We start from the raw sequence: 24106 nt of genomic DNA, 5'->3' as shown, positions 1-24106 counted from the left end.
TGGCGGGCGCCTGTAGTCCCAGCTACTTGGGAGGCTGAGGCAGGAGAATGGCGTGAACCCGGGAGGCGGAGCTTGCAATCAGCCGAGATCGCGCCACTGCACTCCAGCCTGGGCGACAGAGCGAGACTCCGTCTCAAAAAAAAAAAAAAAAAAATTATGGTAACTGAATTGAATATGTATATAAACCTTTATTAGTTGATTTTTTAAATCGGTGCTGGAAAACACAAATCATAACTAATGAAGCAGTGATTTGTAAACCTGAATCTGGAAGACAGAATTCCAAATAAGATTACTGTATCAGCACCACCGTTCAGTTTACTCGAAACAGCAACTAAATTACCTTTGGGCAGAGAGTGGAATCCCTGGCTAGTTAGATGTCTAGTGTGTTTCTCTGTCTCTATTTAAAGATACATAAAGGGATTCTCAGAGGATCTAGCAACAAGTATACTTATGGGTCTATTTTAATACATTTAAAATGTATTAAACACTAACCTTTAAAGACTGAGAACATAATAGATCATTTAAGATGTGATGAAGAGCAAGCCGTCTGCTACTGTAGTATAATATAACGCCTGTACTCTGAGGTAATTATGACAGAGTGACTGCTTATTTGTTAAGGTGGATAGCATTCACTTTCATTATGGCCAAGGTCACTTCTGTTGTCCAGGGTGTACTGTCTTTGAATTATAAAGGAACTTGAGTGATCAAATGTGGAAATTTCAAGACAGAAAAAGAGAAAGGAAAGAATTTAAAAATCATTCTCTATGGCTTTCAGCTAATAAAGAGAAACAGGTGTAAGTGGAATTTCTCCAGTCTCTCCTCTAAAACCAAGAGTATTTACCCATGGTTCCAGGCAGCAATATTTTCATTAAAAAGTAATCCTAAAATACTTTTGAAAGTGTAATATTTTATGCTTTGCCATTTTTCATGTTTTTCATATTGAAATAAGCGACCAGTCCTTTGCTTTTCTTCACCTAATGACAATTGAGAAACATTTTTGAAGCCAGGAAAATGAGGACCAAAACCATGCGTCATGAGCATTTTGATGAGGCCACTGGCCTTTAAAACTTCTGTGCTTTGGGAAGATTTACTGGATAATTTCAGAAACCTATTTGGCAGAGCTAAGTAAATTTAATTTGGAAATTGATGAGCTATTAACTGTTATTGGAAATGTGCCATTTTACTATTTTATATCATGGCTTGCTTTTGATAGGGATTTGGGGGGAAAAACTAAAGGCCCCGTAGCATGAATAAAATTAGAGATGCATCTGTTCTATCATGTGGCCTCCATTTAGAGAAATCTTTTTTATTTCCTATTCAATATCTAGGCTGTTGATTAAAAAGTGGTAATTCTTACACGTATGACATTAACATTTTACAGATTGCTGTATAAACATTACTGCAATTAGACTAGGCAAGGTAGATAAAGCAGGTATTATTATTATTATCCTTGCTTCTTGGAGAAGAAAACTGGGCATCAAAGAGGTTGAATGAGTTGCTTAAGTTCACGCAGCCAGAAGATGATAGAATTGAGACTAGGGACAGACAGGTCTTCTCAACTCTAATCTGTGTCCTCATCTCTTTCCTTCATTTGTGCTACAAAAGTTTGAGGGGCTGAAAGGCAAGAGATGAATCTTGAACACTCTCTTGGGAGCCTGAATTGGATGGAAAGCAAAAACTAGTTTTGTATCAGGCCCTCCCCTGCTTTAACACCTACAGAAATACAAATTTAAATTGTAGAAGATTGCAAACGTAGTTGGTATGACAAACCACAAAGAGCCATGCAGTAAGATTTGGGACTAAGGCAGGGTTTTGTGAGAACCTTGACATTATCTTTTACCTTGTTTATAAAATTTACTTCTGATCAGTTTCATCCTTATGTCTTCTCCTAGTGGGAATATAAATTGGTACAGCTAAGTGCAGTAGTGTAGGATGAGGTTGTGTGGGTGAGTGGTGGTTGTAGTTTGCAGTGGACTCTGCTTACCAGGCCCTGCCCTCTTCCAGATTGGAGGCTCTTTGTGTCTGTCCAGAGGAGGCATCCTTTTTAGTTGCTTAAAGGCATCATTCAGACCAGCAGAGATGCTGGTGCACACTAGATTTACATTCAAGGGTGTTTATGTGTGATTCGTAATAAAAGTCACAAATGATAAGGCAAAAGTTAAGTAAATAATGATATATTCTTTCAGTGGAGTATTACCAATGTTTGGATTAAGCATTAGTAAGTTTAATATGAGAAAATGCCTATGGCACTTTAAATGAAAAAAATTACAGAGCTCCCATGTGAAAAATAATGAGCCAGGTTTTGACATACCTTGAACATTCTGCTAAGAAGTTGGAACTGATTGGATTAGATATATTTTGAAGACTAGAAAGGATAAAACATCTTTGAGAACACTGTGTCTTAGGTGACTTTTTAAGTATTTCAAAGGAGACCATGTTATGGTTTAATCATGTTAAATAGAGGAATTATACTCTGAATTTCAAGAGAATGTTTTTAGTCTGCCACTATAATATTAAAATATTGGATTGCCTTTTTAGTAGCATGCCTGGTAAAAGCTGTAGTGCATATTAGGGGACGTGTTTTGAGACATTGTTATAGCAAGAGAGACATATATATTTAAAGCTGGAATAAAATTAAACGCCAGTTTCCTTCACCGGTCAAGCCCATGGAGCTTGTGAACTCTGCTGCATTTCATTTAAGGCCTTTATGAGTGAGTGAGTTCTTTTCAAATGTATGGAAACATACACAGGAAACCAGGCCCAGTGCTACAGCCCATAGACATTGGCACAGAATGGGCGCTGCTGAGAACTCCAGGGTGTGTCCCCTCTTGAGTGTAATTCCAAATGAAAAATAAAGTCAACTGTGCCTAATAAGCTGGCTCAACCGAAGGCCAAAGAAAATTTGCCTCATGAGATGGAAATTCTGAAGCAAGTAACATAATGCTGAGAGAGAATAAATAGGAAGACTTGTAAGATATATCCAAATAGGGCAAATGGTCTATTATAATCAGAACTCCCCAACCCCATAATGTTTAATGATTTGGTGAGATCCTAATGGTCCTGGAGATTTTGAACCTTTTAGAAAACACATGAATATTTAATTTATATCGAATTTTTAAAAGAAGGGACATATATTAATTTAGGTCATTATTTGTTTGTTTGTTTATTTATTTATTTATTTATTTATTTATTTGAGACAGAGTCTCGCTCTGTCGCCCAGGCTGGAGTGCAGTGGCGCGATCTCGGCTGACTGCAAGCTCCGCCTCCCGGGTTTACACCATTCTCCTGCCTCAGCCTCCCAAGTAGCTGGGGCCACAGGCACCCGCCACCACGCCCGGCTAGTTTTTTTGTATTTTTTAGTAGAGACGGGGTTTCACCATGTTAGCCAGGAGGGTCTGGATCTCCTGACCTTGTGATCTGCCCATCTTGGCCTCCCAAAGTGCTGGGATTACAGGCTTGAGCCACCGCACCCGGCCAATTTAGGTCATTTTTTAAATGTTACTTGGGTATTGGCTGACATGAAGCCACTACATTTATTTCTATTCATTATTCTGCACATTTTTATCAACTGTAAAGAAATTATCATTTCCCCAATAAAATGGCATTACTTTAAATTCTCTTAGTTGCTAAGAATAATGAAGCCAAGTGTTACAGTTTGAGTATTTGGGGCTTCTCTTTTATAGAGGAAATTTACTTACAAACCTTTTTTTTTTTTTTTTTTTTTGCCATTTTCTCCTCAGTTGTCTCCGTTGCATCCCTTTCTTTTTATTCTCCTCTTCCCTTCTTCCCTTGTTTTTGCCTAGGTATTCACTATTTAGTGCCCAGGATCTTGTCCTAGTGTCATAGCTGGTGTTTTTTCCTCTACTGCATTTTGCCCTTTCATGGCTGAAGAACAAGCCGACAACACATAGCTGAAGAAAAGATATGCCTCAGCTCTATGATCACGAACTTAAGGAACTGTAGATTTAGGTTGTATTTTTTTTCCCCAAAGGAGGAATAACATCAACTTGTAGAACTTTCTCTCATCATTTGTCTTTGTGTTTTTCTTGCAGGATCAATGTGACTCTAAGAACAAATGGATGAATGAATATCCATATGAAGAGAAAAACAATAAAGGTCAGTTAGTCAAATGTTAAAATTGCATTGAAAATATTGCTACTTCGAGCATTACTTTTGGGCAGTTTATTCTCATTAGAGTACTTTCTTGTGTGAATACAAGACAGAGGTCAGTACTTACATGTGCATATCTATCTGTAAAATGTAATTTTTCTTTTTAGCCCCTTAAAAAATTATATGGAAGCAACTCCTCATTTTTTTCCTGCAAGTCTAGCTGTAATTCTTTTCCAGAACTTAAGCTGGTATTTTAAGAATCAACTTTCAGATGAATATTAAAAAATGGAAAACTGCTTGATGCAACTGATCACTGGTACAAAAAAAGAAGCCAGATTTTGTTTAATATACATCACTTTTCTACAAACGTAATTCTAATACCAGTGCCATATGGTACGTGATTGCTGTCAAATGCAGTCCTCTGCCCCTGAAGTCTCTGCTTTCCTCATAGAAGTAGGATCATCACGGAAAACTTTAATATTTGGTTTCTTACAAATACAGTATGAATTAAAGTGTCAGGTGCAGGGGTGGGGTGTGATTTTCAACAGTCCTCAAATGATGGGCATTACCTTATTTGTGGTAGTTATTTGATATTTTCTTGTAGTTCCTACTGATTACAATGTAAAAATCATAGGTGACACTAAGAGAATTACAATATGTTAAACCATCTCTATTTCATAAATACGGTTTTACACTGAGCAGGTCTCATACAGAGGCATGTGCCTCATAATTCCTCATGTAGCTGCTCAGCAATACATTTCATATTTTCCTTCCCATATTACTCTTGCTGCTTCCAAATCGATGCATGACTTGCCATGTCTTTTTCTGCCAGCCTACCTTCATAGCTACTTACAAGTGATTTTCAAGGTTGTATCTTTCGCTTAATATTGCCTTCTTCCATCCTCATTGCTAAAATTGCTCCTTTCTAGTATTTGTAAAGCGTTTAGACCTGTGGAGGGATACTGATTCAGATATGGTTCAAGGGAGACTTCTGCAGGTATCAGTAATGTTCTTTTTCATGACCTCAGTGTTGCCTGTGTGGGTGCATTCACTTTGTGAGGATTAACTGTACTGTGGACGTATTTGCATGTGGATCAGTGGTGTGTTAGTAAAGTGGTTCTCTGGGAGGAGGAGGGGAGAGGAGAGGCCTGATTGTAGTGTTTATCAATTCCTGTGGTGTAATTATTCCCACTATGGCTGCTTTCGAGGCTTTACCACCTGGCTTGCAAGATTCCTTAAAATTCAACAATTTGCTCTCATGAGCCAGGGATGAGCTAGCTCCAGCACACCATTGATAATTCCATTTTTACAGTAAAGTTAAAAATTTTATGTATTCCTTAAGACTAGAGTGGCGAAGGTAGTAAATTTAAATTTTCTTTTCTCTTCTCTATATAAACATGGAAATGTTCTTTACTTATCATGCAAAATGTATTTATCCTTTTCCCTTAGAAATGATGTTGAGATAGTATTTATGTTTTTGTTTAGTTGTCATCAAATTTTTATATTTGAAAAGATCAATGTTAGCTTTGTAGGTTTATAAATTTTGTTAGTGTCATTATGCTGTAACTAATTTTTGTTATGACAACTGAAGATGATGGCAAAAAGAATCATTGTGTTACTAGTTACCCTGAAGATAAACCCTGAAAATATTATGATTGACTGTAATATATGTGATTCATTCTGAACAATTGTGCCTTATAGCTCATAATTCATGAGTTCAGAAGTCTTTAAGGAGAAAGGAGCAGTGAGTATTTAATTTAATGTGTTTGTCCCATTGAGATGGAGTCTCGCTCTGTCACACAGGTTAGAGTAGAGTGGCACGATCTTGGCTCACTGCAACCTCCACCTTCTGAGTTCAAATGATTCTCCTGCTTCGGCTTCCCAGGTAGCTGGGATTACAGGTGCGTGCCATGTTGCCTAGCTAATTTTTTGTATTTTTAGTAGAGACGGGGTTCCACCATGTTGGCCAGGCTGGTCTTGAACTCCTGACCTCAAGTGATCCTCCCACCTTGGCCTCCCAATGTGTTGGAATTACAGGCATGAGCCACTGTACCTAGCCTCACTGCTGCCTGTTTAAAAATGATTTTTCATACATTTTATCCATTCTAGATGCCTTTGAACAGAGAATACATTAATGCTTGTTTTTAAGTCTGCTTGAATCAGATGCTGTTAGTTTTAGCAACGTCTGATTCAGGGAGAAAATTGCAGAGTTTGAAAATTTATCTTTTTTATATTTCAAATACATTGACAAGGTCAGTATTAAGATGAAGTTTTTAAAATGTCAGCAGTGGAAGCTACATTGCCATAGTATACGTAATTGAAAAGGGATTTGAATATGGCTTTTACAACGGTTTTGTATGTTTCCAGTTTGCCAGTGGTGACAAAATCCTGCCAAGAGCCACGGAATATCATGCTGTGCCTTTCTGCTTAGGTTCTAAAATTTAAATAGCCTATTTGGGATTTATAAAATTTCTGTTGTGTCCATACTGAGAGTTTTACTTTCAGGAGCAGTCTTCATCTGCCCTGTCCTTAAAAACAAACAAACAAAAACAAAACAAAACAAAAAACACAACTTTTGCATTAAGTTTTTCTTTACTTCATTCTTAAGTTACTTCCTTTACTCAGCTTCACTGCACTTGGATTTGTGCCTTTGCCATCTGCCTTTAGAAAACGACAAATAAATTCTAAAAAGATTCCCGTTGTCCATTATTTCCTGCTCACAAACACCAGCATAAAGTCTGGTGGATACATGCTTCAGCGTATTTCAGCAGTTATCCTCTCTGTGAATATGGTGGCTTGTTGTGGACCTGGCTCCTTGCTTTGCTTCGTTTTTCTTCCCCCGCAGCCATTTCAGTATGTTTACCCAGTGCTTCTCAGCAGCTGGCTTAGAGCAGGTGTTCAGAACATACCCACCCCACATATACATTAGTCCGGCTTATCAGAGTTCACATTAAAACTTTGCTTTGCGACTACCTCTGATGAACAGCTGCCTAACCACCCAGCATTAGCAGTGGGGTGACTTTTACTTTATGCATTTGGAAACCAAGAGAACAAGAGCAAGCCTCTATGTGAACGATTTCATGCCACACAAAAAGGGTTTATTTCATAGTGATGGTTGTATAGCTTGTGGTTGCTTTACATTTCTTTTCCAAGTTCCAAGGCTCTTTCTTTGCACAGGATAGAGGGATTGTAATAGCAGCAATCCAGCTTTTCTTCCATTTTGAACTAAGTAGCCATAGCTGCTCCAAAAGCTGCAATTAATGTAAATGAAATGGATTGTTAGCATTGGCTGCTGTAAGTGTATGTAGGGTAGTTGCCTGGACAATAAAAGTGGAATCAAAAAGAGGCAGGCCTTAGCTCTGCAATTATTTGTCTGTTTGATCTGGGACCCCAGTGCCCTCTACTTGTGAATTCTAACTTTCTCATCTGCAAAGAGGAACTAATAACACCTGTCCTGCCCATTTCAAGAGTTGCTGTGGGTATGAAAAAAGGACATATTTGTGAAAAAGATTTAAAGCTGTCAAGTTCTGAAAGTGTGCATGGTATTGATATTATTTGATTTTTGGCGTAAGAGAGATTCATGACATTATATGATTTCACATCACAAAGTCAGACATTTTCAGAAATCGAAGTGCTGTCAAAGGTGATTAATTCTAACATGCACTTGGTGCATGGCTACTATCCGTAAGACTTTGTTGGCTACATTAGTGTTATGTTGAGTATGCCTTAGAATTTCTTAGTTCATGTTGCATTCATCCTATTTCCAGGCATATATAATATTACTAAAAGTTTTTTTTTTATTGAGCCACATCAATAGACTTGATAATGATACCAACTAGTAGGTGTATCATAGTATTTATTAAAATATCGTCTTGAATTGGGTCACTCCTTTTTCTGTCAAGTCACTTCAATTTTGGGGATCTCATTTATCTGGGAAATGGGGACAAAATGATATACAGAGATTTGGGAAAGATTATGGAATTATTGAAGGAGAGAAATACCTTCATTATTTGAAAAGATGATGCGTTGTTCATTTTAAAACCATTAAAGCATGCAAAGCCGCATCATCTCCCTGCCTCATATCTTCTGATAATATTTGGTGAACATTATTTATAACTTCTCTGTATACATACATACAAATAATTAGAAACATTTTTTTAAAATAAGATCATATTTATACTTTGCATCTCTTATAAAGAGTAGTTTGCTTCCAATGGAATGAAAAAAATCGGAATTGAATTTAAGCTTAAGGACTTGATTAACTTCATATTAATATCCTTTTACCAAAATGATATTATTAACAGTTAATAAAAAAAAAACCCCAAACTTTGAATTCTGTTTTTTGAAATGACTGAATTTAACTTTAAACAGAATCTTTTGACTTTTTGTTAGAAAGATGGGAAAATGAATGAAATTTCTTCCTGATTCCCTTTTTCCTCTTTTTGTTTTACTATTCTTTTAAAATTAAGGTTATTCACATTTATTTTATGATTCTTAATTGTAATGATCAAAGCTGTGAAGTATTATTACTTCCCTCAGAAATATGAATACATGGCTTCCCTGTCATCTGGCGTTTGGTGTCACTGCGAAGGTTGAAGCAAACTGATCTTTTCACTTGTTCTTGTTTTTCTTTTTTTGTCCAGGATGCTAATGAACAATTATTTTAAACCTGAAAGTTCAGGAACTTCATCGATTGTCTTACTTTTTGTCATTCTGTTTCATTTTCTCTTGGATCTTGCTCATAATATCTGAGAAGTAGAGTCTGTTTTTATGACAAGAGGTTTTAAAATTATATTTAAAGTACACTATTTTGTTCTTTAGTAACTTTGAAAATATGTGTGATGTTTGTCCTTGATTTTCCATATCTGTGGCCTTCATCTTTAACTTTTTAATTTCACTCAGTGTGCTTTCAAGTTGAACTTTTTAAAAAACTATGTTTTCAGTTAAATTCTTTACTTTTTTGTTCCCAAGATAGCTATATTTCATAGCTGTGTTGACTTATTTTCATTTCTTTTAGTTATCTGTTATTGTATCACGTGAACCCTTGTACATCCTGAACTTACACTTGTACCTCCGCCTTGAACATTTTTTTTAAAGAAACTTTTATCTGTAATTATTTTAATTTTTTGAGTCTATGAAGAGATATTTGTCTAAATTCTTCATCTGTTTGCTTGGGTTATTTCTACTGTGATTGTTCTTCATTGACCTCTTGCTTACATTTCTCTCTGGCTTTTGGTATTTGATGCTTTTACCTGCGGTTCTCATGGGCTCTCCCTGAGTATCGCCTATCTTTATATGGGGCTAGTGTTTGCCAGAGCACAGTATGAGCAGGAGCACCAGTGATTTGGGTATGAGCTACTGAGTGCAAATCTTTGACTTGATTTTGTTATTTCAAATACCGTGTAAATAAGGATGTCATTTCCAGAGTCTTTGCTCTGCTTCCAGTGCCCCTTAAGTAAAGGGCTCCTGTCTTCCTTCTGCCATGTCAGGTAGAACCCCTTCATGAGGGAGCTAAGTTCCACAAAAGGCTGTGCCTGTGTGTTAGTTCTTTTAACAACACTTTCTCTGCTTTCTGAGAAATTGATCTGTACTCACTTGATTATGTCTGATGTCTATTCTAATCAAAGGGTCATTGAATAGGTCTGTGATTTTTACTTTTAGGAAATTCCGTGTTTTGTTTGAGGTTTGAGGAACTGTGTATCAGCTCCCAGTTGCCTCTCACATTTCACAGTATTTGACAGATGTGCTTTGGTTGGGAATTTGAGTTTGTGACTTTTTACTTTCACTAAAGGTGGAGGGTTTTTTATTTTTCAATTTTTTTTTAATTTTCTTTACCCATTTTCAGTGGGTTTTAAAAGAAGGCTGTAAAAATGCCTTTACATTGGCATTTTGAATAAGTAACCTTTTAAATAGATTTAAGGGGCACATGGAGAATATCAAACTTGCTGTGGTGTTTAAAAAAATGACTTTGTACTCAGATTGCCTGGTTTCCATCCTAGTTCTGCCAGTGTTCAACTTTGCTTGTATATTTCAGTTGCCACGTCTGTGATACGGCAATGACAGTAATAGTTCCTACTCCATAAAATTGGTGTGAAGGTTAAATGAGAAAAAAATTCTAAAGAATTTGCATATTGCCTGGTAGTTACTAGTGCTCATCAAAATAGCAGTTTTTATCATTTTAAGCTGTGTTAGTTGTGTTTAGAGTATCGTCAGTTTAGCTTTAGGAAAATTGGCTACTAGGCTAGCATTTGTATAATTTATTTCCTTTGACTGAAGAGCATGCTGGGATGGGTACCAGGTGTTCTTATAGGGCAGCTTCTGGTGTTGGGGTCTGATTGGGGATTTCCAAATTGTTCTACTCTGTGTTGATAAAGAACAGAATCATCGCCAGTTCTCTTGGAGGAAATAACAATAGATATGCTGTGATAGTTGGGGTATATGTTATTGGTTCACTTACAGAATGTTGGCTACTTCTGTCCTGTAGTGTTGCAAACACTACAATTCAGACATATATTTAGCATTTATTATTTGTTAGACCCTGGGCTAGAAAGATAAATTATATTTAGACTCTGCCTTGACGACTTCATCATCTCAGAGACAGACAGATAAGTTTCTACAATTGTATGTGATTAGTGCCGTAATATATTTATTAGAGCCAGGGAATTGGGATGTGGGTTCTGGAAGGCTTCACATATAAAGTGATATTTGAGCTAGACCTTGAGTTGCCAGTATGACATTGACTGGAAGAAATGGGAGCAGCCAAGAAAAGTTAGTTTAGAAAAAAATTCTTAGCAAATGCAAAAGTATATACTTTTTCTTTGGGCACAAAAGTGCCCTGAAAAATTTCCTCTTAGAGTTAAAGATAAATGTGTGATAATCAGTGATTCCAGAAGGTCTACTGGAAGTGGCAGAACAAAGGAAGACAGGAGCCCTTCTCCTAAGGGGCATTGACGTGCCGTGGAAGCAGAGGGGAGACTCCGGAAATGACATCTTTCTTTAGACAGTATTGGAAATAACAAACACAAGTCAAAGATTTACATTTCAGCCAGAATCTGTTGAGGTTCATTTATCTTTTTCTTCCTTCTTCTCCTTCCTTCTCTCACTCTTCCCCTCTCTACCCTCCGTCTCCCTGCAGTTCCTCTCCTTCCCCCACTTCCTCTTTCCTCCCACTTCCTCTACCCCCCTACTTTCTCTCCCTTCTCCCACTTCCTCTCTCCCCTCTCTTCCCCTCACTTTCTCTCCCCCCACTTTCTCTCTGCCTGTCTCTCTCCCCTTTGCCACTTCCACTTCCTCCCCTCCCTCCCTTCTTCTTTTTCTCTTCCCTGTTTACACATTTTCATTCTCTGGCCACTTGATTATAGTGGTTCTTCAGCTAAGCTATTTAGAGTACCTTACCAAAGTAATTATTATACTTTACCAGAAATTTTCAAGAGTGATCATAAAAATATGAGTATCTTTCAAATATCATTTTAGTTAAATTTTTTTTGACATAATGAGAACATTGTAGTGTTAAAGCAGCATAGTAATTATTAATATCATTTATTGAAGTATAATATCTATATAGTTTTATGTATCAACATTTGTATACTATTTTAATAAGCCAGCTTCTTCCCTTCTCTCAAGCTGATGTTAGGTGAGAATTTCTTACTTTCTCTAAAGAATTTTATTTAATAATATGAATAATTATTGACTCAAGAAGTGTGATTTTTTTGTGTCTTACACATAATCAATTTTTCAGTATATCTTATAATCTAATGGAATGTAACTTTCTTAAATATTCCAATTTAAGATTCAATTGATTATTCATATTTAACATGCTGCTTCAAATATTTGTGCCGTTAGAGCACGACAGTTAATATGAAAGTGAATTTATTTTTATTAAAGGCTTTTAATTTGTTTTCTATGTCCACTGTAACAAATTACCACAAACTTAATGGTTTTGGAAAAAAACACAAATTTATCTTAGAGTTCTGGTGATCAGAAGTCCAGTGGTCTCACTGGGCTAAACTCAGAGTATTGGGAGGATTACGTTCCCTTCTGGAGGTCCTAGGGCTAATTCCATTTCCTTACCGGCATCTAGAGCCTACTCAGGTTCCTTGGACCATTCAACTCCACCAACTTTGGGCTGAGTCCTTCTGGCATTGCCATCTCTCTGGTTCTCCTCTTCTTCACATTTAAGGACTATTGTGGTTACTTTGGCCTATCCTAGATAATCCAGGATGATCTCCTTATTTTAAGGTCAGGTGATTAGCAACTTTAATTCCATCTGTGACTTTCATTCCCCTTTACCATGTAGTCTAACAGATTTCTGGGATTAGGACATGGACATCTTTGGGGGCCATTACTCTGCCAACCACAGGTTTTCAAGAACATAAGTGACTATGATTACAGGTACATGTTACTATTGTCATAGACACATGGTTGGGAGTTTTGGAAGAATTCTCATTTTACTAATTCCATTAATAGTCAAACAAATTATGATTTATGTCAATCAAAATATAATTTTCTTCCTTCTTGTGACTGGAAGAAAAAAGTCCATTCAAATCATTGTTGCAGCTAAATGAAGCAAGTGATAATATTAAAATTTGCCATTATAAAAAATCTAATAAATATCTAATATTTTGCAAACAGTAGATTGTTTAACACAGTTTCACATGGTGATGCTATAGTTTTATGTGCCTTCAAAGCTAGATGAACTACTTTTAGAATTCATCAGACTCTTTGGCCTAACAAAGTTTCCTTTATTCTTCTATGTTGTTATTTGTAGCATATCTGGTAAAATTAAAATCTAGTTTCAGGAAACATGATTGGTTATCTTGTTAAAAGCTCTTGAGGTGATAGCATGTACTTACAGCCCATACACTTACTAAGACACCCTGTATCCCTTGCAGGTGTGGCTCTGGAGCTGTATTTAAAGTTTAGTTAATACCTAGCCAGCAGCTATCCGTTAAAATTAACCGATAGGCTAGGGCTGTTGCCTCTTTCAGGGTAGCGAGATCCTTTAGATTTCAAAGAACTTTTTCAGGGGGAATTTTTTTGATTGTTTTTGTTATCAAAGTGAGGAAAAGTTCTGTATAGCTTTTTCTTTTCATCCGTCTTCACACAGCAGAGTCTAAGGGGAGCAAAATCTGTGAGAGGGGCCTTTTGCATTTTTTATAGCTTCACGTCTCAGGGATGACTCCTTTAATTTAGAATACTAATAGCTGGCATCTAGGGGAAAATGAAAGGCCACTTGACAATGAGAAGCTGGAAGATTGAGAGCAAACACATGGAGAGTCGTCAGAGCCAGAATTGTAACAAGGGGGCAGTAGTTACACAGAGAGTCTGGGGTTTGGGACCCTGAGCCTGGTTTAAAGCCTCCTCCTAATGTTGCACACTGTGATAACCACTGGTTGTCGGCCTTGCACCCTTCTGCCATGAGTAGTCCCTTTCCCTGTTCTCAATCATATGCACTCAAATTGAAGGGTAGGTGTTCCTTTTTAACTGAGAGTTGAGTATCCTTTTGAACTGAGAGTTGGAATCTAGGCACATTGTGACAACCGCGATTTCATCATCTGTAGCTGCAAAACGGAGCATCCCAGGTTAGTGGCTTAAAGCAAAAGCAGTGTGTATTTTGCTCTTGAAGTGGCTACTTGGGTAGGACTTGGTGGAGTCGCCTTCTCCTTGCTCTACTCAGTGACTGCCGAGGTTCAAAGGCTGATGACTGGAATCATGAAGACTCGTTGACATGTTTTCCAGTCAGTGCTGGCTCTCTCAGCCAGTCTGTTGGCTGCAACACCTTCATGTGACCGAGGCTTCCTTAACAGTAAAGCTGCGTACTGGAGCAGGTGGGTGGGGAGAACACTAGGCAGAAGCCGCGTCACCCTTGGAAGTGATGCCACGTGATTTCCCCATATTCTGTTCATCGCAATGATTATAAAGAGGCTCATTAATTCAAAAGGAGGGGATATATCCCCCACCCTTTTATGGGAGAGTGGAAACATTATGGAAGTGCACATGTGACTGGAGACACTGTAGTGAACAGTTCTGGAAAACATCGTCAGCTGCAGTTCATCTTCAAACTGGAGGAATCCGTAAACGTTTTGTTTTCCTGGAACTAGTTCTGGTGCCAAATTCTGTATCAATCGGGGTGTGAAAAGAGAAACAGAAAGAGGGGAAAAGTGCTAAATATAAGGCTTAAAAGGACTTGACCGCCTATGATGGTAGGAACTAGTTAAGCACATTATGTATGGCTGTTGCTTCTATATATTTGGTGCCAGAGCTGAAGTCAGCAGGGCGAGCAGTTGGGAAGGAAAGATGAAAGTGGAGGGTAGGAGAGGACGGACACACTGGATATGCGAGGGTGCATGCCAGTCCACACAGTCCACAGTGAGGATCAGTCCTCACTGATCATAAGCCTCCAACTTTAGAGAGGTCGGGGAACTGTGGGAAAAGCTGGCACCCTTCCCTGAGCAAGACACATCATGGCCCATGAATAAAATAAGCAGATGAAGGCAATCCCATGGACCGACCACTTTCCTGTGCCAGTGAGGAGAGAGGGCACATTGGTGACAGTGTGTGTGAGCTGCACCTTCCGAGTGTGAAATGCATGCAGCAGCTGCTTCACTTCTGCCCAGTCCCGCCTGAATGGCTCTTACAACTCAAGAATGACGGCACGCTGCAGGAAAGACAGTTCTGAAAATGTAGACATGTAGTTGAGATAGTTCAGATCCACCAAGTCTCTCCTTGCCTATTCTCTGCCGTTTCACTTGCAGCTCCACCCTCTTGCTGCCCTCCCCACCCGAGGATCTTAGATTATAGACCTCTGTTGGTTCCTGTTCTTTCCTTGATTTTCCCATTTCTGTCTGAAGCACTGCTCGTGGGACCCAGCCTTGTAGTGGAGAGGACCGTGCTGTCACATGAATGGACGTCTCCACATGAGGAAGGCTCATCTGCCCTAGAATACCACCTGCCTGGATTCACGGCTTATGAACTCTGCACAACTCTGAGAACCTGCAAGATTATTTATGGCCTCTTGTTGCTTTTTCGTGTGGTACTTGACCCAGTTACTGCTGTCTGTTGTGGTTGAGGCCACTCCGCTCCCTGGATTTTGGATCTTGACTGCCTGTCTGTAATGCTGTAGACCAGTCAGGCTTGCGCCAGGGCTTTGTGGCCTCAGGGTATATGATTGAGAGTTTAGGAAAGAGAAAACATAACTTGAGGAAAAGGAGGATTCTGATTTTGAACATGATGGAAGTATGTGAATAATCAGGGCATCAGGGACTTGTCCAGATAGTAAAGTTTAGAGCAAAATTATGAGCAAGCATGATAATAGTTTATATTCAGAATATGAATGAATAATGTAAAGGCTGGGAGTAAGTTAGAGGCAAGGTTGGCAGGCAGTAACTGGGAGGACATGGTGCTGGAGAATGCCTGATAAGCAGGAATGTAGTAATTCAGACGGAGGTTCATGAACCAGGAGGCACTGATACTGGAGAGAAGAATGAAGTGGGTAGTATCACTAAGTTGAATCATGCTGGCACCAAGAAAGGTGGTGGCATGGGGCAGCTTCTGTACAGCAGGCCTGGAATGCAAGGGGCTTTTTTATTACATGTTAAGTCTTAGACTGTACCAGGGTTGCTTGCCTGGCATTCTGGTTGAGCCATAGTACGGGACTAGGAAATCCTGTATACTTGAACTACCAGGAACAAAGATAAAGGGATTATTTGGTGAGGTGAGTGATGGTAGACAGGGAGAGGGTGCGAGCATCATGCTGGATAAGTATTAAGTTGCCTTATAGAGATCTTTTCAATGAATATTTGAACAAAAAGATGAATGAAAGGTGAGTAAGAGCAAAAGAAGGACAATGAGAGAAAAATGAGAATGAATTTTACTTTTTCTTCTTTTTTGGAAAGAAGTGTTAAAAAGTATGATAATATGTGACAGAAGAAAGAAAAATGAAATCCTGAAAAAAATGAAAAATGGGTGATGGAAAACCTGAAATATTAAATATTTCTTTTATTAAGATAGAGTTTTCCAGTATGTGGTAGATGAAGGAAAGGGTCTGGTTTACAGGAGTTAACTATGAGAAAAATGGCAAGAGAGGGATTTTCCTAAGTAGTTACTCTCCATGGCTAGGCTGATATCACGGTAAAAATACTCTGAATGTACTTCTTAGGCTATTGTTAAATATAGTAACAAATATGAAGGTGTTTTTTCCTATACCAAGTGTATTTATGATCTACACATTGCTAACCCAACACTTTTATAATGAGGCATCTAGCAACAAGATTTCTTTTTTATTTTTTAATGGAAGATATCCTTTCTGACAGTTGTCTTTGCCTAAGTGTACATTTACCTTGCAATGCGTATGGGACCAAGAAAACCCCCCAAACGGAACCTCCTCCTCCTCCTTCATTTCTTTTAGTTCGTTGAGTGTTCTGAGGATTTTCTTCTTAACCACTTTTCCTTGTTCTTTTTGTATTGCAAATTAAGTTTCTATTCATGTCTTAAAAATAAAATAACTGCTTCTGTTGTGTGATGAGCATATCACCTTAATAAAGCAAATCCTAGTCAATGAAGTTAATGTTTTTCAAAATCAGACTTTGAAGGTTCTTGTTTCACCAATTAAAAGAATTAATCACTCTAGTTGACAAAGCACTAGGGAGATAATTTAAGTTATTAAGTATTTGAAAGATAAAAAAGAATATATATGTATTGACTACTGTGTAAGTTGTAAGCCATGATAACAGAGAAACCTAACTTAAAAAAATAGATTGTTTCCAGCATTTTTTTCAAGACCCCTTTTAGTCCATTTCTTAGTCTGTCAGGGCTGCTATAACAAAATACCTTAGACTGAGTAATTTATAAATACTAGAAATGTATTGCTCAGAGTTCGGAAGCTGGAAAGTCCGAGATGAACTCTCCAGCAGATTTAGTGTCTGGCCAGGGGTTACTCTTAGCTGCATTTTCTCATGGCAGAAGGGACAAGGCAGCTTCGTAAATCACTTCCTAAAAGGCACTGCCTCTTATTACCACCACAGTGGAGATTAGGATTCAACATGAATTTTGGAGGGACACAATCAGACAGTAGCAGTCCCAGACATAACCATTTATCCTGAATTTTGTATTGTCATTTCCTTTCTTTTCATCATATATAAATACATGTTCAAGCTATGTATCATTTACTTTTGTTTGAGACATTTGAATAATACCATATTGTTTATATTTTTATGATCTGCTTTTTTTACTTAACGTTATTTTTGATATTCATTCACATTGATGCATATAAGTAAGATTATTTATTTTCACAAATGAATAGAATTCTATTTTATGACTACACCATAATTTATCCATTTTTCAGCAATGGACATTCCTATTATTTTAAGCTTTTTGCTATCTTAAACTTGCTCTGAAGAGTCATTTAAATGTGTCCTGGTACAAATATAGAAGATTTTCTCTGGAATATATACCCAGAAGTAGAATTGCTGGATTGCAGAGAAATTTTTAACTCTCCTGGATAATGTCCAATTGTTTTCCCATGTAGTTGCAACAGTTTTTGTTTGTTTGTTTGTTTGTTTGTTTGTTTCTGAGACAGGGTCTTTGTCTCCCAGGCTGGAGTGCGGTGGCACAAACGCAGCTTGCTGTAGCCTCAACTGCCCTGGCTCAGCAATCCTCCTGCCTCCACGTCCCAAGTAGCTGGAACTTCAGGCAGGCATCACCACGCCTGGCTAATTTTTGTATTTTTTGTAGAGACGAGGTTTTGCCACGTTGCCCAGGCTGGTTTCGAACTTCTGGCCTCAAGTGATCCTGCTGTCTTGGCCTCTCAGCGTGCTGGAATTACAGGTGTGAGCCACTGTGCCCAGCCTGCAACAGTTCCTAAATAGTACTGGTTAATAGTCCCATTTTACCACATCCATACTATCTGTTGGTGTCTGCTGACATTTGAAGATTTTTCAATCTGGTGTGTGTTAAATAGTGTCTCACTGTAGTTTTAATTGCATTTTGTTATTAATGGTTCATATGTTTATTGATTATTTGGGCTTCATCTTCTGTGGAATTATTTTTGTCTTTTGCCCATTTTTCTAATGAATGGTGGTCTTTTTTGGGAAGGATGATGGGGTAGATATTCAGGATTGATTAAAGGTATAGAAATTATTTTCTCTGAGATGGTGGACTTTCTTTTTACTTTTTATTTTGATTTAATATTTAGTTTTGTTGAATTTATAAATATGTTTAATGCTTTTTCTGTTCAACTTGATCATGATAATTTTATATCCCACTCGGATATGTTTAGTAATATTTTATATAGGATATTTGCATCTATTTTCATAAGTGAGATTGGCTGTAACTTTTAAAAAAGTATTCTGACTGGTTTTTGGTAGCCATGTTAGAATCTTTTTCTATCTTTTGGAAGAATGTGCATAAACAGAATTATCTACTTTTTAAGGATTTGGTAGAACCCATTTATAAAATATCTGGGATGAGTGGCTTTTTGTGGGTAAAATTTGAACTTAAAATTCAATTTTTAATGGTAATAAGACCAGGTTTTCAGTTTCTTCTTGAGTCAGATTTGGTAAGTTGTATTTGGTTTATTGTAAGCTTTCAAATGCATTAGGGTAAGATTGTACTAGTTTGCTAGGGCTGTATAACACAGTACCACAGATTGCATGACTTAAAACAACAGAAATTTATTTTCTCACATTTCTGAGGGCTAGAAGTCCAAGATAAGGTCTTAGCAGGGTGGGATTTTTTCTGAGGCCCCCTCCCTGGCTTGGAAATGGCTGTCTTCACCCTTTGCCTTCACATGGTCTTTTTTTCCTGTGTGTCTTTGTGTCCTAATCTCCTTTTCTTATAAGAACACCAGCCATTGAAGTAGGATCTACCCATATGACCTTATTTTATCATAATTACCTCTTTTGAAGTCCCTATCTCTAAACAGAGTCTCAGTATTCTGAGGCACTACAGGTTAGGACTTCAACATATGAATTTCTGGAGGGCCAAAATTTAGCCCATAACAAAAATGTTCACAGTAATCTATTATATGTTTAACCTTGCTGTATCTGTACTTGTCTCCCCTTGTGCTTTATTTAGTTTGTTTCATAATGATTGATTGCTTTTACATTATTCTTTTATTTTGATAAATCTTACCACGGATTTGACAATTTCATAGTCTTTTGAAAGCATTTCCTTTTGTTTATTTTCATTGTATCTTCTCTATTTTGTTAACTTTGTCTTTTTCTTAAAATTTCTGAGTTTATTCTCATATTCTTTGTCTTCTAAATTTAGTTGCTAAGCAAATTAATCTTGAATTTAAAGAAATTTCTATCCAGACAGCATTAGCTGTATTCCATGATTTGTGTGTGTGTGTGTGTTTAAAAACAGACTGTTTTTGAAAGAAACTTCAGGTTCATAGCAAAGTTGAGCAGAATACGTAGAAATTTCCCATAATACCCCCTGCTTCCACACACACGTAGCCTCTCCCATTATCAACATACCCCACCAGGATGATACATTTGTTACAGTTGAGTAACCTACCTTGAGGTATCATTATCACCCAAAGTTCCTAGTTTATATTAGTGTTTCCTCTGAGTGTTGTATATTCTACGGGTTTTAACAAATGTACAATGGCACATATCCTCCGTTGTAGTTTCATACAAAGTAGTTTTACTGCCATGAAAATCCTCAGTGCTCTTTCTGTTCATCCCTCTCTCCCCCCCAACCCTTGGCAACCACTGATTGTTTTATTGTCTTCAGATTATTATCCTTTTCAAGGATATTTCATAGTTGGAATTGTAATAGTGTGTAGCCTTTTCAGATTTGCTTCTTTCACTTAGCAATATGTATATAAGTTTCCTTCATGTCTTTTCATGACTGATAGCACACATTTCTTTTTAGTACTGAATATTTCGTGGTCTGGATGTCTCAGTTTATCTGTTCACCTACTGAAGGATACCTTGGGTGGTCCCTACTTTTAGCAACTATAGAAACACTGCTATTAACATCTGTATGCATATTTTTGTGTAGATACAAGTTTTCAACTCATTTGGCTAAATACCAAAGAGTAAGATTGCTAGATCCTTAAGCTGGGAACCTGAACTTCAGGGGGTTAAAAAAAAAAAAAAAAAAAGAAACAATTGGTGGATCCTGAAGGAAGCATTAGTTTACTTTTGTAAGAGTCTAACAAATTGTCTTCTAAAGTGGCTGTTTCATTTTGCTTTCCCACCAGCAATGAGTGAGAGTCCTTGTTGCTCCACATACTTGCCAACGTTTGGAGTTGTCAGTGTTCTGAATTTTGGTTATTCTGAGTGTGGTGTTGTATTATTGTTGCTTTAATTTGCATTTCCCTAATAATCATATAATGTGGAACATTTTTTTTCATATGCTTATTTGCCATCTTTATATCTTTTTCAGTGAGGTCTCTGTTAAGGTCTTTGGGACATTTTTTTACACTCTTCTTTTTTTCTGAACTTTGAGTTCTGTGCATATTTTGGATGACAGTCTTTACAGATATGTCTTTTGCAAATATTTTTTCCCCAGTCTTTTACATATCTTTTCATTCCCTTGACAGTGTCTTTCACATAGCAAAAATTTTTCATTTTAATGAAGTTCAGCTTATCAGTTACGTCTTTCATGGATTGTGTCTTTGGTTTCGTGTCTAAAAAAAAATCATCTTTGAACTGAGGATCATCTAGATTTTCTCTTGTTTTCTAGGGTTTTAGAGTTTTACATTTTACTTTTAGGTCTGTGATCTGTTTTGAGTTAATTTGTATAAAAGGGTATAAGCTCTGTGGCTAGATTTAGTTTTTTTGCACATGGATGTCAAGTTGTTCCAGCACGATTTGTTGGAAAGACTATCTTTGCTCCATTTTATTGCCTTCGCTCCTTTGTTAAAGATTAGTTGACTATATTTATGTGGGTCTATTTCTGAACTCCATTCTGTTCCACTGATCTGTTTGTTCTTTTGCCAAGACCAGACTGTCCTGATTATTATTGTAGCTTTATAGTAATTCTTGGAGTCAGGTAATGTCAATTCTTCAACATTGTTCTTCTTCAATATTATATTAGCTATTCTAGGTCTTTAGCCTCTTCATATCAACATTAGAATTAATTTGTCAATATTACAAAATAACTTACCAGAATCCCGTCAGTTGTGATGTGAAGTATTTTCGTTCAATCCTATTCATTTTATATATTTTATTATAACTTTTTCTGAGAGTTCTGTGTTAAACCACTATACTAAATTACCAAGTGCTAATTTCATTGTGATATATTTATAGCATGTAGTCTGCTTGGTACTAATTTTTTATGGCTTTGCTATATGGCGTAGTTCAAGGGTAGTTTTTGTAAATGCTTTGTATGTGTTTGAAAAGAATGTAGAATATATGTTATCTAGCTGGGAACGGTGGCTCATCCCTGTAATCCCAGCTCTGGGAGGCTGAGGTGAGCAGATCACTTTGAGCTCAGGAATTTGAGACCACCTTGGTCAACATGGTGAAACCTCACCTCTACAAAAAAAATACAAAAGCTAGCCGGGTGTTGGTGGCTCATGCCTGTAGTCCCAGCTACTCAGGAGACTGAGGTGCTTGAGCCCGGGAAGCAGAGGTTGCAGTGAGTTGATATCAAGCCACCGCACTCCAATCTGGGTGACAGAGTAAGACCCTGTCTCAAAAAAAAAAAAAAAAAAGTATGTTACCTTCTTATTGTATACATCCTTGTATATTTTGCCCAATAGATAAAGCTTTCACTTACTTTTCTTAAAATTTCTATAACCTTACTGAGTTTTACTTTGCCAGTCTCCCATGGATGAAAGAATTATTTGAAATCTCTGATTCCAATGATAGTTTTGTCAGTTTCTCCTTGTGTTTCTAAAAATTTTGACTTTATACGTTTTGAACTATGCTAAGTAGGTGTACTCATTTAGAATTTTTGAAATTACTCCTAGAAAATTGACTCTGTCTCACTGCTTAGTGATCTTCCTTGTAATGCATTTTACCTAAATGCCTGTTAGTCTGAATTTAACATACATACTCCAGCTACTTAGTTGTTATCCTCAGCATATCCTCAGCATAGTGAGGATATTATTTCGGTTCACTCTAAATGTAGTCATTAAAAAATTATAAGCAGGAGAGTTACATGATCAAGAGTTCTGCAAAGATGACATGGGCTTCTATATAGAAAATGGATTAGAAAATTGCACATGTATGCACATGTACCCTACAACTTAAAGTATAATAATAATAAATAAATTAAAAAAAAAAAAAAAGAAAATTGCAAACAGCTGGAGTAGGGAGGCTGCTGTGGGGCAGCGTGAGATGGTGTTGGCTTGGCTTCGGAGTGTTAACACCTGCCATAGAGATAAAGGGAAGTTCATCATATGTTTCTGAAGTAGAATTGAGAGATACGGATGATTATTGTTGAGGGTGATCTGAAAGAGTGTGTGGATGATGAAGCTTCAATTTCTATCTTGAGCAACCGGTTCCTTGGAATGATCATTTTTCAGCTTTGAGGTGCTCCAGAGGGGCCTGCTCCTAAATCCATTTTTGTACCTGTTTCAGTTATTTATTTTTCAAGAGTGTATTAAGAGTTGTTGCTGAAGAACAACTTTCATACTTGTTGCTTTAGAGAGGATTAAAATAAGGTTTATAATGTGTGGGTCAGCTGTGGGAAAAAAAAAAAAAAACAAAACAAAACCAAAAACACTTTCTGTTATGGTCCATTCATTAATTCTTCAACTTTTTTTTTTCTTTGTTTTTTTTTAAATGACTCAGTATGTGCCTGGCACATGCCAGTTTCTGGGCTTCCAACCATGAATATGGTGGATATAATGTGTGCTTGTATGGGATTTACTAGTAAATACAGACCAGCACAAAGGCACTTCTCCATACAGTGTGGGAAAGCGTTGATTGGAGGTATGTGGTTCTGTGACACTACATAGTGGGATCGCCCAACCTAAATTTGGTTGGGGTTGGGGTTCTATTGTGAAGATTTTTCAGTGTAAAGGAAGCTTAAACTGAAAGAGAGAGACCTACAGATGATTAGAGGTAAACCAAAGGAGGGTTAAGAGTGGTGGAGAAAAAACATAGGCCAGGAGGAGGTCACGGCACAGTTGAGGAACTGAGGAAAGATTAATTGGATTTGAGAGTAGAGTGCTCAGAGAAATATACCTGTTGAAGGGAGGAGGAGCCCAAAGTATAATGAGACTTATAACTTAAGAAGGTATGTTTGTGAGGAGCTTTAGGAAAGAAATGGAGATGATGAGATTTGCATTTTAAGGAACTCTGAGTGCATATAAAAAGCACTGGATTGAGAAATAAAGTAGGACAACAGAATTAAGGGGCTGATGGTGATGGTGTCTTTAGCTGTGCCTAAGCTTGGCTGTAGACATGGGAAAAAAAAAGTAGATTCAGAGCATGTTTAGGAGGTAGATAAAATGAAGATTCAATTATTGAGTGTATGTGGGGTTGAACATAAGAAGGAAGTTAGAAATGATACCAAGAAAATCAGGTTTGGAAAATGAGATCTTTTAAGCCTGTTACAAAACAAAATTACAACAAATATAGTTTAAAGATCTAATTGGATTTTATTTGTAATTATAGAATTGGATAATACTTCATTCTATACAGTAGAACGAGTGTTCTAGTGAGCTGAGCAGAGAAGGTTGGCCTTATAGGCAGAAAAGAGCTGAAAAAAACAGAAACACAATTAAAAAAAAGGTTACTTTTGAATTACATACTCAATATTTAGTTAGATTTTTAGATGAACATACATCTTTTACTAATGGAATAATTAAGTTTTTAAAAATAGGAACATACAGTGATAAAGCTACAATAAAAGTTGCTCTTGAGTTTCAGGATTTCCTTTTACTGATTTATTGAGGATTTAATAAATTTATCAGCTAACTGCTCATTTAGAACTTTCTGCCTGGTCCTCTGGAAAATTAAAAAACCTGTACTGTGCTCTTAAAGAGTATATCTACTAGACAAACAGCAAATAATAGTGTTGTATTTAAATCTGT

At 37.1% G+C, this 24106-nt stretch overlaps 1 protein-coding gene across 10 annotated transcripts in view; it reads left to right on the top strand.

Moving 5' to 3' along the window:
• The window catches only part of KLF12 (Kruppel like factor 12), a 453886-nt gene that overhangs the window by 138976 nt on the left and 290804 nt on the right, over window positions 1–24106 (top strand). For all 10 annotated transcript variants that reach the window (XM_017951303.3, XM_031655898.1, XM_031655896.1 and 7 more), the window contains one exon: window positions 4053–4116. In XM_017951303.3, the coding sequence (XP_017806792.1) occupies window positions 4084–4116 (33 nt within the window). In that variant the 5' untranslated portion in view covers window positions 4053–4083. The remainder of the gene's footprint in view (window positions 1–4052; window positions 4117–24106) is intronic.

This window comes from Papio anubis, chromosome 15 (genome assembly GCF_008728515.1).
Source record: "Papio anubis isolate 15944 chromosome 15, Panubis1.0, whole genome shotgun sequence".
NCBI lineage: Eukaryota > Metazoa > Chordata > Mammalia > Primates > Cercopithecidae > Papio > Papio anubis.
The sequence above is the reverse complement of the archived record's forward strand: the minus strand, read 5'-3'. Positions and strand labels throughout refer to the sequence as shown.